The sequence below is a fragment of the Serinus canaria genome, chromosome 5 (genome assembly GCF_022539315.1).
Source record: "Serinus canaria isolate serCan28SL12 chromosome 5, serCan2020, whole genome shotgun sequence".
Taxonomy (NCBI): Eukaryota; Metazoa; Chordata; class Aves; order Passeriformes; family Fringillidae; genus Serinus; species Serinus canaria.
This window is the reverse complement of record NC_066319.1, coordinates 46,891,704-46,904,572: the sequence shown is the minus strand read 5'-3', so window position 1 is coordinate 46,904,572 and position 12,869 is coordinate 46,891,704. Positions and strand designations below refer to the sequence as shown.

At 39.6% G+C, this 12,869-nt stretch overlaps 1 protein-coding gene across 1 annotated transcript in view; it reads right to left on the bottom strand.

The window, feature by feature from the left end:
- The window catches only part of UNC79 (unc-79 homolog, NALCN channel complex subunit), a 107,451-nt gene that overhangs the window by 36,686 nt on the left and 57,896 nt on the right, over positions 1–12,869 (bottom strand). The window contains exons 32-35 of the mRNA XM_050975628.1: positions 10,409–11,632; positions 8,614–8,721; positions 1,812–1,895; positions 59–161 (exon numbers count right to left, since the gene is read on the bottom strand). Coding sequence (XP_050831585.1) covers positions 59–161; positions 1,812–1,895; positions 8,614–8,721; positions 10,409–11,632 — 1,519 coding nt within the window. The remainder of the gene's footprint in view (positions 1–58; positions 162–1,811; positions 1,896–8,613; positions 8,722–10,408; positions 11,633–12,869) is intronic.

Sequence of the window (12,869 nt, the reverse complement as noted above, 5' to 3'; positions counted from 1 at the left end):
CTTGACATATTTAAAGTTCAGCTAGTTCTTTGAAAGGAGAGAGAAAAAAACCACTTACTTGTCAGTCATCAGAATGGGCTGGTCATCAGCAAATTCTTCTGGTGCAGGCACAAACATACTGACTATACTGGGTGCTGACAGCAAACTAGATTTTGTAGCACCTTAAGACAATTAGGAAAAGAATTTATAAAAGGAAAGAATCATCAAACAGAAATCCAAAATGTGTAATGAGCAGGTTTCTAAAGAATAGCCATAATGGCTTTACTGTGCCTAGAAATAAGAAATAAATTGTGTCTATAAGAAGACATATAAGCACATTCCTTGTTTCTGCCAGATTATTCCAATTACCTAGAACTAGCAATTCAAAATGGATAAAACCTTGGGGAAAAAAGATAACATAAACCAGAAATTCCAGGAAATTGGATGCAATTGTTATCTACTAGATAGAGAAGGTGATTCTACAGTTGCTACAAGACTGGACATCAGAAGATTTGCAGTATTCCCCCATAAATTTGGGGAATTAACTTCCCATAGTCCTCAGGTACATGAAGAAGGAAATAAGTTCACACGTCTCAACACCAGGTCATCAGTCTAATCATACTATCCTAAGAGAGCCACAGGAGATACACCAGGAAAGGGCAGAGAGAAGAAAGAATTCATAACAAATTGAGAACATTGAAGGGCTGATCATTAGAAATGCTTTCCATTGAAAATCTTCAGAAGTATCTTTAACCTTCATAGCTGAGTTTTTCAGCTGAGAGCACAGGCACTGTGCTCATGCCAACATGTGGGGCTCACTTTGCCCTTGGCACTTTTTGTGCACCTAATTTCTGATAGATGCCTATTTTATTAGGAAAAGCCATGTGTTATGGGAGATCCAAACTCGTGACTTCTCCAAGTTCTGCTTTCCCAAATTACAGTTTGAATAATCCATTGCCAAATTTCTTTCTGGTTGCTTCAATCTGTAGATTCAGATTTAATTACAACATGAACATGCTCTGGTAATATTTAACTATGGAAAAAGGAGGAAGCTTCTCTATGCAAGATTTAGATGGAATTTATTATAACAAAATCCTGGTTCCTGCAGGAAAAGCAAATTTAACAACAGCTCTCAGGCAAAATAAGCTAAGAAGCTCCCACCATTTCTGAACTGAACAAAAGTGGAGTGAAATGAGAATAAGGCAGATTTTAAATAACCATTTTATGAAGCATGAAGGAAACATTTCTTTCACATCCATAGTTCAGAACTTTATAATTGCTCCCTAAGGTTTTATTGGATATGAGCAAATACCTCAGGAAGGCTAGAATACTCCAGAGTAATTAGAAAAACATCCAGAATGCAGGGGATAGGTATAGATTTTGTATCCAGATTTTTCTTCCCCTCTCAGATGCATAAAGATCCATCTGCCATGACTGTCAAAGTTTCACTATCATATTCTCTAGATTAAGCTCCACTGCAGCACACAAATGCTAAAAGCAGTCATAATGCATGTTACAGTGTTGGAATAAGACTTAACCACTCAAAAATGTCCTCTCTTGTGCAGTGAACAGTAGGAAAAAACATGATTTAGGCAAAGAAAGTAGGTCACTGCCCCATTGCAGGGCTGCAAGAGAGTCTGGGTGTATTTCAGCTGTGAGGGAGAAGAGTTCATCCAGAAATGAGATTCAGCCACTCTCTGCATACTTTCTGCAGGACAGCTGAGGGTTTTAACAGCTGAACAGAACATAAAATTCAGCACCATTTTGTATTAACCATGAAATTTTCCTGGCAGTCTTGGCAGAGGACCAGGTCAAACAGACACTGAACTAACCTCTGATTCTCAGTGGTGGTCCCTCCAAATCTGGGTTTAGGCAAACAGGGACATTGCACAGCCTCTTTCCATGCTGTATCTGCTCTGTGAATAAAGAAAGAACTTCAGTCTCCAGAACCACAAATCCAGCACCTGTCACCAGTCAACTGCACCACAAGCCTTAAACAGTTAAAACAAGAGAAAGACAAATACAACTGCTATAGGGGAAAAAAAAGAAAATAGGTAATTTTTTAAGCATAGAAAGGATGGAAAAGGAAAAAGAAAAAAGGAAAAAAAGGGAAAAAAGGAAAAAAAGGAAAAAAAGGGAAAAAAGGGAAAAAGGGGAAAAAGGGGAAAAAGGGGAAAAAGGGGAAAAAGGGGAAAAAGGGGAAAAAGGGGAAAAAGGGGAAAAAGGGGAAAAAGGGGGAAAAGGGGGAAAAGGGAAAAGGGGAAAAGGGGGAAAAGGGGGAAAAGGGGGAAAAGGGGGAAAAGGGGGAAAGGGGGAAAAGGGGGAAAAGGGGGAAAAGGGAAAAGGGAAAAAGGGAGAAAAAGGGGAAAAAAGGGAAAAAAGGAAAAAGAAAACAAGGGAAAAAAAGACAAAAAGGAACAAACAAAGGGAAAAAAGGACACACGGAAAAAAGGGAAAAGGAAAGTCCATACAGGAAAAAGGACACAGACAACCTAAAAATAAAGGCATTTTACACAAGAGTTATTAAACAGGAAAGGAAATGTTAGCCATAAAGATTCTACAAGATATGGAACATATGAACCACAAAAAGAGAAAGAAACAAGTGTTTAGAAATACCAATACTAGAAGATATAGTTTGTACTGACAGAAGCCAGGCACAAAACGATTTTATTTTTTTACAGGCAGCAAGCTTGGGAAAACAATGATCTGAAATAAGAATGGAAGAGACACATGGCACTTACCCAAGGTAATAAAAAACAAATTAATTAATCATGTGTGGACCAAACACACATGTTTATGTGGGATGAGACTACTTCCTAGTTGGTATGCATGAGTATAATGAGTCTTAAAATTGTGGGGTGGCATTCAAGTGACAAACAGTCACACTGAGCCTTTGTCCTAAAAAAAACCCAAAAAAAACCCCTACAAACAAAATAAAAGCCTGTCCAAATAAAAAGTTTACTTTGAAGCTAGTGGTTGAACAAGAGACTGAGAGATGCAAAGCTTTCCAGAAAAGAACATTTAATTGTCCCTCTCCAGGCTTGAATTTAGTTGAATTGAATATTGGAGGGAAAAGTCATAGATGTTGTGAAGAAAGCTACCAGATTTGGAACAGGATTAACCAGACAGAGATTCTGAACAGTTCTGAGTATTGACCTGTTCATTTTGAATACAGGCTAAGTACTCCTTGCAGAACAAAGGCAGTAACTTTTAAATCTCTAAAACCCTGCCTGAGAGACTAGGTGATCCAGCTAAGTCTCTTCAATAAATAAACTTACCTGCTTTTAGAACAAAACCCCCACTGTGACCACTGGGAAATTCTGACCTTTCTGACTTAAGGGTCTCATGCTGAGCATGCTATTCAGCAGACTGGAATAGCAGGGATAATCCTGAACTATGCACCACATCTTTAGCCACTCTTCAGCTACACAGCTTAGTTTGATAGAACTTGATGCTGAAGACTAAATTAACCAAAAATTTCAACTCAGCTGTCCAGGGCTGATGGTAACACATTCACTCAGCATGCTAAGTTCCATATAGTATTTTAAGCATTCCTTTCTCTAGATGCATCTACATCTGCTGATAAATTCAGCAGTCAGTAACATCAAAATGGGCACTAAAATATCTAGCATTTTTAATAAACCAGGATAAATTTGTTGTATTGTGACATCTGCTGTGAATTTGGTATAACTGACAGTGTTTTACAGAAGAAAATAAAAAAACAAATGAAATGAGTAGTGAATAAACTACGTGCTTGGTTCAGTTTTCATTGCTTTGCATTCATCTTAAAAGGAGAAAAAGCAGTGAGTAAACAGATACTTTATGTGTTCAGCATGAGTTGGTGAAAACTTCTTTAAAGAGAAACAAAACTGGCTGGTAGAAGGCACAACTCTGTGGTGTAACAACACCATTGCAAACACACATACAAATAAATGATTCCATGCACCAGGGATGAAAACTTAGACCTAATGAATTCAACTGTGATTATTACATTTCCTTCAATGAGACCAGGAAATAATCTGAGTAATATGCACAATTAAAGGGACAACAGTGTACCAGAGGCTCTATCTCCCAAATATGTAACTATTCCAACACTTACTAGGTGATAATCTTGCACAGTCTATAAAGATTCACTTTAGACTCGATACTGATCACTTATCTGCAATAGTAGAATGGAAATATTCCCTTTTTTTTTTTCCAAGTGGATTGTTACACAGTAATTGGTTTAGGAAATAGAAATAAAGAACAATAAATGCAGCTCACCAGTATCCCAAGTGCTGATATTGTGGGGAGCACTAGACTGGTGTTCCAGCTGCCTCTTCATTAGCTGGTTCATTGTCAGAGCTCCCAAAGAGCCTCTTTTCATTTGTCTGAACTGAGCTGCAAGTCAGAAATGCAAAAGGATTTCAGGAGCTCAGACAACATTTAGGACTACACTTATTTCCTCATCTTACAAGCCAGCATGATATAAATACTGAAATGACAATGCTGGCTGGCTCTAAGGATCTTGCTCAATTCCATGTGCCCCTCTCATACAGACTTGGTTCACTGTGCCAACTGTCAGTGCCTTTTTACCTCCAAATACTGTGAAAGCTAATCAAAAGACTTGGTATCTGGGAAGAGCTAAGATACTGCCCCAAAACTCCCATGCTGGAGGCAATAAATGCACATTCAAATCTCACTCACATACATGGTAGCAAGGAAGGAAACTCTGTCTCCTCCCAGCAAAGCATGAGGACTGCAGCGTCCATGCTGACCCTAGGGACACAAAGCCACTGACACCGTGTACCACAGCATCCTTCATGGGAGGCACGAGCTGAACTTGCCTCCTACACCCCCTCCTCAGGCAGAGCACCTGCACCTTCTGCTGATGGGGGGAGCCAGCAGCCTCTGAAGATGAGACCTTTCTGTAACTTCTCTGCCATTTATCTTACAGAGAGCTATCAAGCAACAAACAATCAGTTTTTATTCATCCAACAATTTACTTCATTAAAAAGATTGATTTGTGAGATATGTGTCACTCAAAGTAAAACCATAAGGGAGACTGAAGACTTTTGGTTCATATCAACGTGGTGCTTAGGAACATGACTTAGTGATGGACTGGCAGTGTCAGGTTGGACTCTGGGATCTTAAAGTTCATTCCAACCTAAATGATTCTACATATTTTCTCTAATTAAATTGAAGAGGAAAGTGATCATACACAACTTCTGACCTTCTCACTTTTTTCTCCATTCATAAAGAAAATTCAAATTGAACGAGCATAATACATTCACTTGGACAACTGAGCCTGAGCAGTACACTTCCACCACTGAAACTAAAATCACTGTTCACTGTGTGAAGACACAGTTTTAAGGCCCTGCTTGAGCAAGGCCTGTGAAACTGCTGACACAAGTATCTAGGAAAGCTTTTAAAATGTGACCTTGAGAACAGCTTTAAGTTTTTCCTCAACAGGCCCTTAGAGCAAGGGCAACAAAGTAAAATCTTCTCTGAATGATCATTTTCATCTGTTGAACTACATTCAACATCATTAGAAAGACCACTAACTAGGAGTTCCATTCTGAAATTCTGAACAGTAACCATCTAAGCTGTGAAATTAGACACAGCATTTCACATTATTAGCTGTGACAAAGAAGTACAGATAAAGGATGAAGTGCAACTTTCAGAAAGTCAAGAAGGGTTGAGTGCCTCCTACTAAACTTGCTCTACTCATTTTCTATCAAAGAGTTTAAAAATTCAGAATAACAAGAATGCTTCCTCAAAAACAAAACAAAACAAATCCAGGCCTCGAGTAACAACAACCAAAACAAATACTTCAGTGAAAATCTGCACTGAAATTATTTTATTAGATGAAATATTTATGTTTTCACTCATTATATCCTTCTGAAGTGCATTTAAACTCCATTTTTTGGCCCAAGTACAGCATTTCTGCAAAGCTGCCCTGGTATAACTGAACCTGTAGAATTGAACCAGACCAAGACACCATTCTATGCTTCACTTTTAAAAGTTATATTGCAGCTGCCTTTCACAGCAAATTAAGAGAAAAATAGAATTTCCATCATTTCTAGGGCAATGATTTTAAATAGATGCTTTATCACTTTATCAAGTACGGAATTTCTTGATAAAAGAACAGCAATTAATGTTAGAACTGACAAGACTGCTTGGAGTGCAGATGACTGTCAAAATAGAGAAAATTATCTCTTTGAATTTTCTCTGGCAGCTTTTTGCGATTGCAATTAAAAATTTTTCATGACTATATCACATAATCAGGCTATTGTTGAGCAGGTTTGGATTTCCAGGACGATTTACCTGATTTCTCAATGACAGCAATGACTTCAAATAATGATAAGTTACCGGGGGGAAAAAAAAAGGAAAAAAAAAAAAAAAGAACCAAAAAAAACCCAAAAGAAAGAAAGAAACAAACAAACAAACAAAAAAATCCAAAACACCAGAGAGCTACAAAAAAAATTTAAAGAAAACTTAAACCACAAAAAATGTCAGAATTGCCAGCCTCTGAACAGTGTTGGATCCAGGATGATTGCTGTGGACTAGCAAGTGACTTTTCATGCCTGTGACAGACTAGTGGCAAAGGGAGCTGTGCTGGATTCAGCTGGGGTAGAGCTAATTTTTGACACTCTGGCTGGTACAGGGCTGTAGTTTGGATTTGTGCTGAAGACAGGGTTGATAATGAAGAGATGTTTTTGTTATTGCTGAGCAGGGCTTACACAAATACAAGGCCTTTTCTGCTTTCCATGCTGCCACACTGGGGGTGCATGGAAGGCTGGAAGGAGACACAGCCAGGACAAGTGATCCAAACTGACCAAAGGGACATTCCAGACCTTATGGCATCATGTTCAGCATATAGGGTAGGTGAAAGAAGGAGGAAGGCAGGACACATTTGGAATGACAGACTTCATCTTCCCAAGTCACCATTACTTGTGATGGGGGTCTGCCCTTGTGGAGATGGCTGAACACCTGCCTGCCCTTGGGAGGCAGTGAATAAATTCCATTTTTTGCTCTGTTTGCATGCCCAGGTTTTGCTTTCCCTGTTAAACTGTCTGTATCTCCACCCATGAGTTTTCCAGGTTTTACCCTTCCCATCCTCTCCCCTGCCCTGCTGGTGGGAGCGAGAGTGAGCGGCTGCCTGGGGCTTGGATGCTGGCTGGAGTTAGACCATGACAGGGGGGATGTTTTCCTCTATCAGGTTCTCTGCAAGAAACCTAACAAGCACATTAAAAGATGAGTAACCTTCATACAGTGGCTGGCAACATTTTTCATTTCTTATCTACTGAAGTGGTCAATCCTGTAGAATTCTCTACTCAAAAAGAGAAGTCCAAAGGCAAAATCCTCCCACTGCAATGATGAATGATTTATGCGGCCAGGTTATATTACCCATTTGTGGTACAGAAGTGCCTTGTGCTCACAGGCCTGATCAGAGCCTACTACTCAAAGCACTGTAAAGATACATGGTAGAAGATTAAAATAATTTCAGTCTGAATGTACAAGAGACACAATGGAAGAATTCACGTCCCTTCTTCCAGCTGGAAAGAGGCAAGTTTCCAGAAAGAGAAAAGAAAGAAATATTTACATAAGAATGCAGGCCCAGCATCATATAGGTGCTATTCCCAGTTTCCTGTGTTGGAATTTAGAGGAACCAGTAGCACTGGGCTAAAAACAAGAGAAACAGCTCTGAACTCTTCAGCTGCTTTAGTAAGTGACATCTGTATCATTAGGTAGCCACGTACTCTATGAGATGCACATGACCTTGTGGGAAAACTGGGGAAGTACACAACTAGCATGCCTAAAATAACATTCTTCCTTTGATAAGCCAGACACCCCTTCCAATCAAATCAGCTGATGATGAACTTCCAAAATTAAAATTTAATATTGCTATAGCAATCTGAAATTGAAGTACAGCAAGACAGTTGAGCTGGCCTAGAAGTTCATTGGTATCAGAAGAAGTCATTTCCCCTCTCTTTTTTACTAGCCACAGTTCTGCCCCACTGGCCTTCAGATGTGTCACCTAGATGGACACACCATTCTGAACTTTGTTCAGGTACCTCCACCTTAACATCTGATCTTCATGTGCTCTGTTAAGCCATTTGTCATGTCTACTTCAAACAACAGAGTTCACTTTCAATTTAAATGGTTATGGGAGTTTCAGACAAAGAATTACCACATTTCAGCAAGCAGCAGAGGAAGTGGCATTCAAGGCATTTGAAAGAGATTGAAAGAGATTTTCTTATCTTCTAAGGTACAGCAAAAAATGTACCAAAGGCCATAGTAACAGCCCTGTGGACTCTCATCTTCTGCTTCTGTGCACTGACAGTTGACAATGCTTTCTCACAGGGGAAAATAAACATTCAGCTTTAGTGAATTACTGCTTTTAGCTGCTACCTACTTTAATTCAAGAAAACCACATTTACCCAACTTGCCATGTCCCAAGAGAAAATCTTTAGCTGCTACCTGTTAACATTTTGCTGACCATCAGAGATGTAACAGTTCCAATGATATCCAAACCAGCTGTACTTCAAAGAATCAAGGGAACTCAGAGGAAGGAATTCACCATACATGCTGTGCATCTGATGCACAATACAGTAACTTTGATTTTAATCCTCAAACCAGAGGTAAACTTACTTGATATGGAAGAGTGACTACTTGTCTCTGGAACACCTGCTTCAAGGGTTGGTGCAGATGATGACTCTCTAGGCATTTCCAGTGTTGAAAGTCCTTTGGCAGCAGGATCTGCATGTGAAAACTGTGCTTAAACTCTCAGCATTTAAAATCAACAAAGTTTTTAATCCTTCTTCTCCCTAGATGTCCTTTTCGCATCATTTCAGTCATCCATTCACCATCTGGCATTCCCAGCAGTTTTAAAAGGATTCAGTGTGTGTGTGTCATAAGAATTTTTATAGGGGCACAGGGATCTATTTCTTAAAATCACTTTTTAAAGGAGTCTTCGGCCTGTGCTCTTTAGAGCTCATGACTAATAAATGCACATAGAGTTTGATATTGATCCCACTCAAGGGATTATTGGAACCACCAACATGGAAAGGAGAGACCACTGAGACAAAGCTAGTTTAAGTGACAGCTTAGCATCTTTTAAAAGCCTTAACCCCAACATGCCATCAGTTTTCATTCAAGAGGCTGTTGATCTAGCATTTGATCCTGAAGATTCACAGTTTAAAATTATGAATTTAAAAGGTTCCACGTGGTGTGTCAGAACTGGAACAGCCCTTCCAAGCTGCGTCAAGGGTGACAGTGTTCATTACTGCATGAAAACTGGCCCTTTTTAATGGTCAAAAAAAGCACTGAGTCTAATTGCACAATTCCTGCAAGGCCACACTTCTCTACATGAAAGGCTCAAAAGCACTGAGCTCTCTTTAATTTTTATAAAGCCCCAGTAGTTCTGCAGATTATTATAAATGGGACAACAGGCCTGAAACATAAAGGGAACAGTGTAACTACGATTACACACAGCAATTTCACCTTATAAAAGTGGAATATCCTAAGAAGAATTTATATGGTGATTCCCTCTGAAGCACTTAAGAAAAAAGTGAGGTCAGGAATGCATGAATATTCCCCCTCACTTCAACAGCAACAAGGAACTGAGACCTAAAGGATTCTGTCCTTTTTCATTAATATGTTAAAAAACATGGTAAAATTTTAGTAACTGAAAAATCCTAGGGAAAAAAAAGCTAAGAAATTAAAAAGGCAGCAGCATACTATTTTTCGGTCTGTTTGATAGATCCAATTGGACCCTGAGGAAAAGCTAAAGCTCATTTTCTCTCCATCAGAAAAAACTTAGTAAAAAACATTGCATTGAAATCACCTGAAAAAACATTTAGGGTACACAGAGGATTGTCCATCTTTGAATCTTAACTCTTTAACAAACACAGACCAAGAAAACTTTGTGGATACCCAGTACAAAGAAGGCTACAAACAGGTTTTAGTGTATAAAAACAAAATATATGTGTATGTCTATATCTAATGCTTAGCCTTACATTTTGTGATCCATTCTGCTTTCCATTTCCTTATGCTGGCAAAAGAAATAAGGGCCAAAAATCACTACACCAAAAGAGAATCAGTGTAGCATGGACTAGATTAGGAGGATAAAAGGCATGGAAGTATGACCATTTTTCTGACTCCCAGAATAAAGGGGAGAGGGAGTTTCATTCCCTTACTTGGATATCAGAATGAGTATTTTTGTCACAGAGCTCCACTTCCTTTTCAAAGGGGTCTTTTACACATTCCTCATACCTGAATGATTAGCACATTCCTTGTGAGAAAAAAACACCTCAAAGCACTCAGCCAGCACATCAGATGCTATAAATACCCACATCTCACTACAAATATACACATCTCCTTATACAGGTCTGTTACGAAAACCTTCACACAAAAATAAGCCTTTTCACCAGGTGAGTGAGCTCACCTGCCTCCTTCTGCTCTCCCAGCTTGTCAAGGATGTTAAAGGAAATGTCCAGGTATTCTCTCTGAATAGCACTCACAGCAATCTTCCTCTGCTTCCTCTGGCGAGGAACAATCTGAATCTTAAACTCAGACTCCTCAGTCTCCCCTTCTTGTTTCTGTTCTGTGTTTTGTTCGGTGTCAGACTCTGTATTGGTATCAAGTTTATCACTTTCTGTTTGCTTTTCAGAATCTTCAGGGACTTTAATAAGGACTGTCTTTACATTTGGGCTTGGAATTGTTCCACTAGGTTTCATTTCCTCCACACCTATCTCAGAGTTATCATCAAGGGACATTTCTGGAAGGGCGGATGATTTCTGCAGCAGGTCCCTTTTCTGTTTCAGAGTTAGCGAGTTTCCAGAGGACATGTCCTGAAATTCTTCTGGCTTAACTAACTCTGAAGAGCCCTTCTGATCTTTGGGAGAAATGGAAATGACCTCCTCTATTCCTGCTGAGGCGTTATTGCTTGTGTCCTTAGAACTGAAGTCTTTGGAGCAATCTTCAATGCTGAACTGCACCAGCGGAGTGGTGCTGAGGCTGAGCGCAGACACGTTGGTAGGAGTTGAAGGAGATGAAACAGCAGTTTTGCCAGAGACCTCATCATTCAGCGGGTTTGTCGCTTCTTCCTCTTCATCACTCTCCACTATTCTAAGGGGAGGAAGTGGTTCAAAGACTAGAGAGTCACTGTCTGAAGTGGAGAGCACCGAATGCTTTTCAGGACCCGACGTTGAATCAGAGGACAAATCTATCAGATCTAAATCTTCCTTGGGATCAGCAGTTTTAACTGGGGAGTCCACTTTCACTTCGTAGGTTTCCATACAATTTAGCCTAACCTCTGGTATGACAGGTCTTTTGGTTTCCTGGAAACTCTGTGGGTGAGGAAGGCTTTCTTGGGTGTCTATGTTTTCGGCCTTAGTGGAAGAATTCTGCCGAGAGCGCCCATAGTCGCTGTGCCTGTGAGAGGTGTAAGCAGCAGGGACAGGAGGCTTGTCTAGGTCACAGCGGTCTATGCAGGACTTCCTGCGGTGTTCGTCTAGCGAGAACAGCAGGGAGTCTGCGTTCCCTATATCAAGAGATTTTTGTTTTAGAGAGCGCAGTTTTTTTTTCTGAATGCTTTCTTCTCTCACACAGCGCAGAATACTGTCTTGTAAGGCCCCCGTCTCTCTATATTCAGCCAGCTCTATTTCACCTGATTAAAACAGAAAAAGCTAATACTACCTCAGTTGGAGACTTTTGGCAGATACCTTCATCTTTATATCGCATTCAACATGACTGACATTTTGAATACAAACCCAATATTAGTCAAAATTGCCTACATTTTCTTTTAACCTCAGAGGCAAATTACATGGATTTTTACAACAAATAATAACAAAAACCTGCTATTTGGATAGTAGATTTTACCTAAATGCTGTCCAAAGTCTATACCCTGGACAGACGTACATGAAGATAGACTGTTCAACCTGGTGCACTGAAAGGAGGTGTCATAGGCAGGTAATTTCCACAGTACCTGGGATGGCTGCACGTAGTACATCTATTATTTACTGCAGTACAACAGGCTTAAAATGGATCTTCTGATTCAAGAAGCAAGGGTAGTACTGGCAGTGCAGATATTGCAGCACAAGCCTGAGATCAGAGAATTTTTCCCTGGTGATCCTAGAACCCTGCAGGGTCCAGCAGCTATCACAGCACCCAGTGCCCCCTCCTCATGCTGGGGAGGAGGGCAGTGAGCACAGCTGCACCTGCTGGCACTGCCACTGCACTGGTACCTTGCTATGTGAACACAGTCATTGAGAACTTTTTCAAAGATTATCACCGTTGCTGCCATTATGAATTATATATTTTCACATAAAATAGGATATTCCTAATCATTAATATCCTCATATTTCAAAATACTCCATATTCAAATCACCACACAGAAAATAACAGTGATAGATGATTAAGTGTTCACTCTAGTCAGAATCACTTCCCCTCCCTCTGCTAACACCTAAAATGAAAAAAAACCAAAAAAAACAGGCAGGTGGGTGGTAGTGAAAATCTCTTCAACTTTTTTTCAGGCTATTGATTCCAGACACCTTAATTTGAAATCAAATTTTTGAAATTTGATTTTGAAAACCTACTTTTTGAAAACCCCATTGTTGCCAATGGAAAACCATAACATCTGCAGCTGCAAAAAAAAATTTGCTTACCATAGAGTCCCACCTTATCAACAAAATTAATTTCTCTGAAAAAATAATTTAAGTAAAAAGTCTTTAGCCCAATGGTTGAAGAAAATGCAAAAAAAAATCCTCTTAATTGTTTTTTTAATTCAGAAGAGCTTAATGTTTCAAAAAACAGCAGCTGAATTTAGGTATTTTTACTCTGGAGTGCCTACTTTGAGATTCCCAGAAGGTAACTCGTTCAGGAAAATGAGTGTTCTTCAGAGTAAG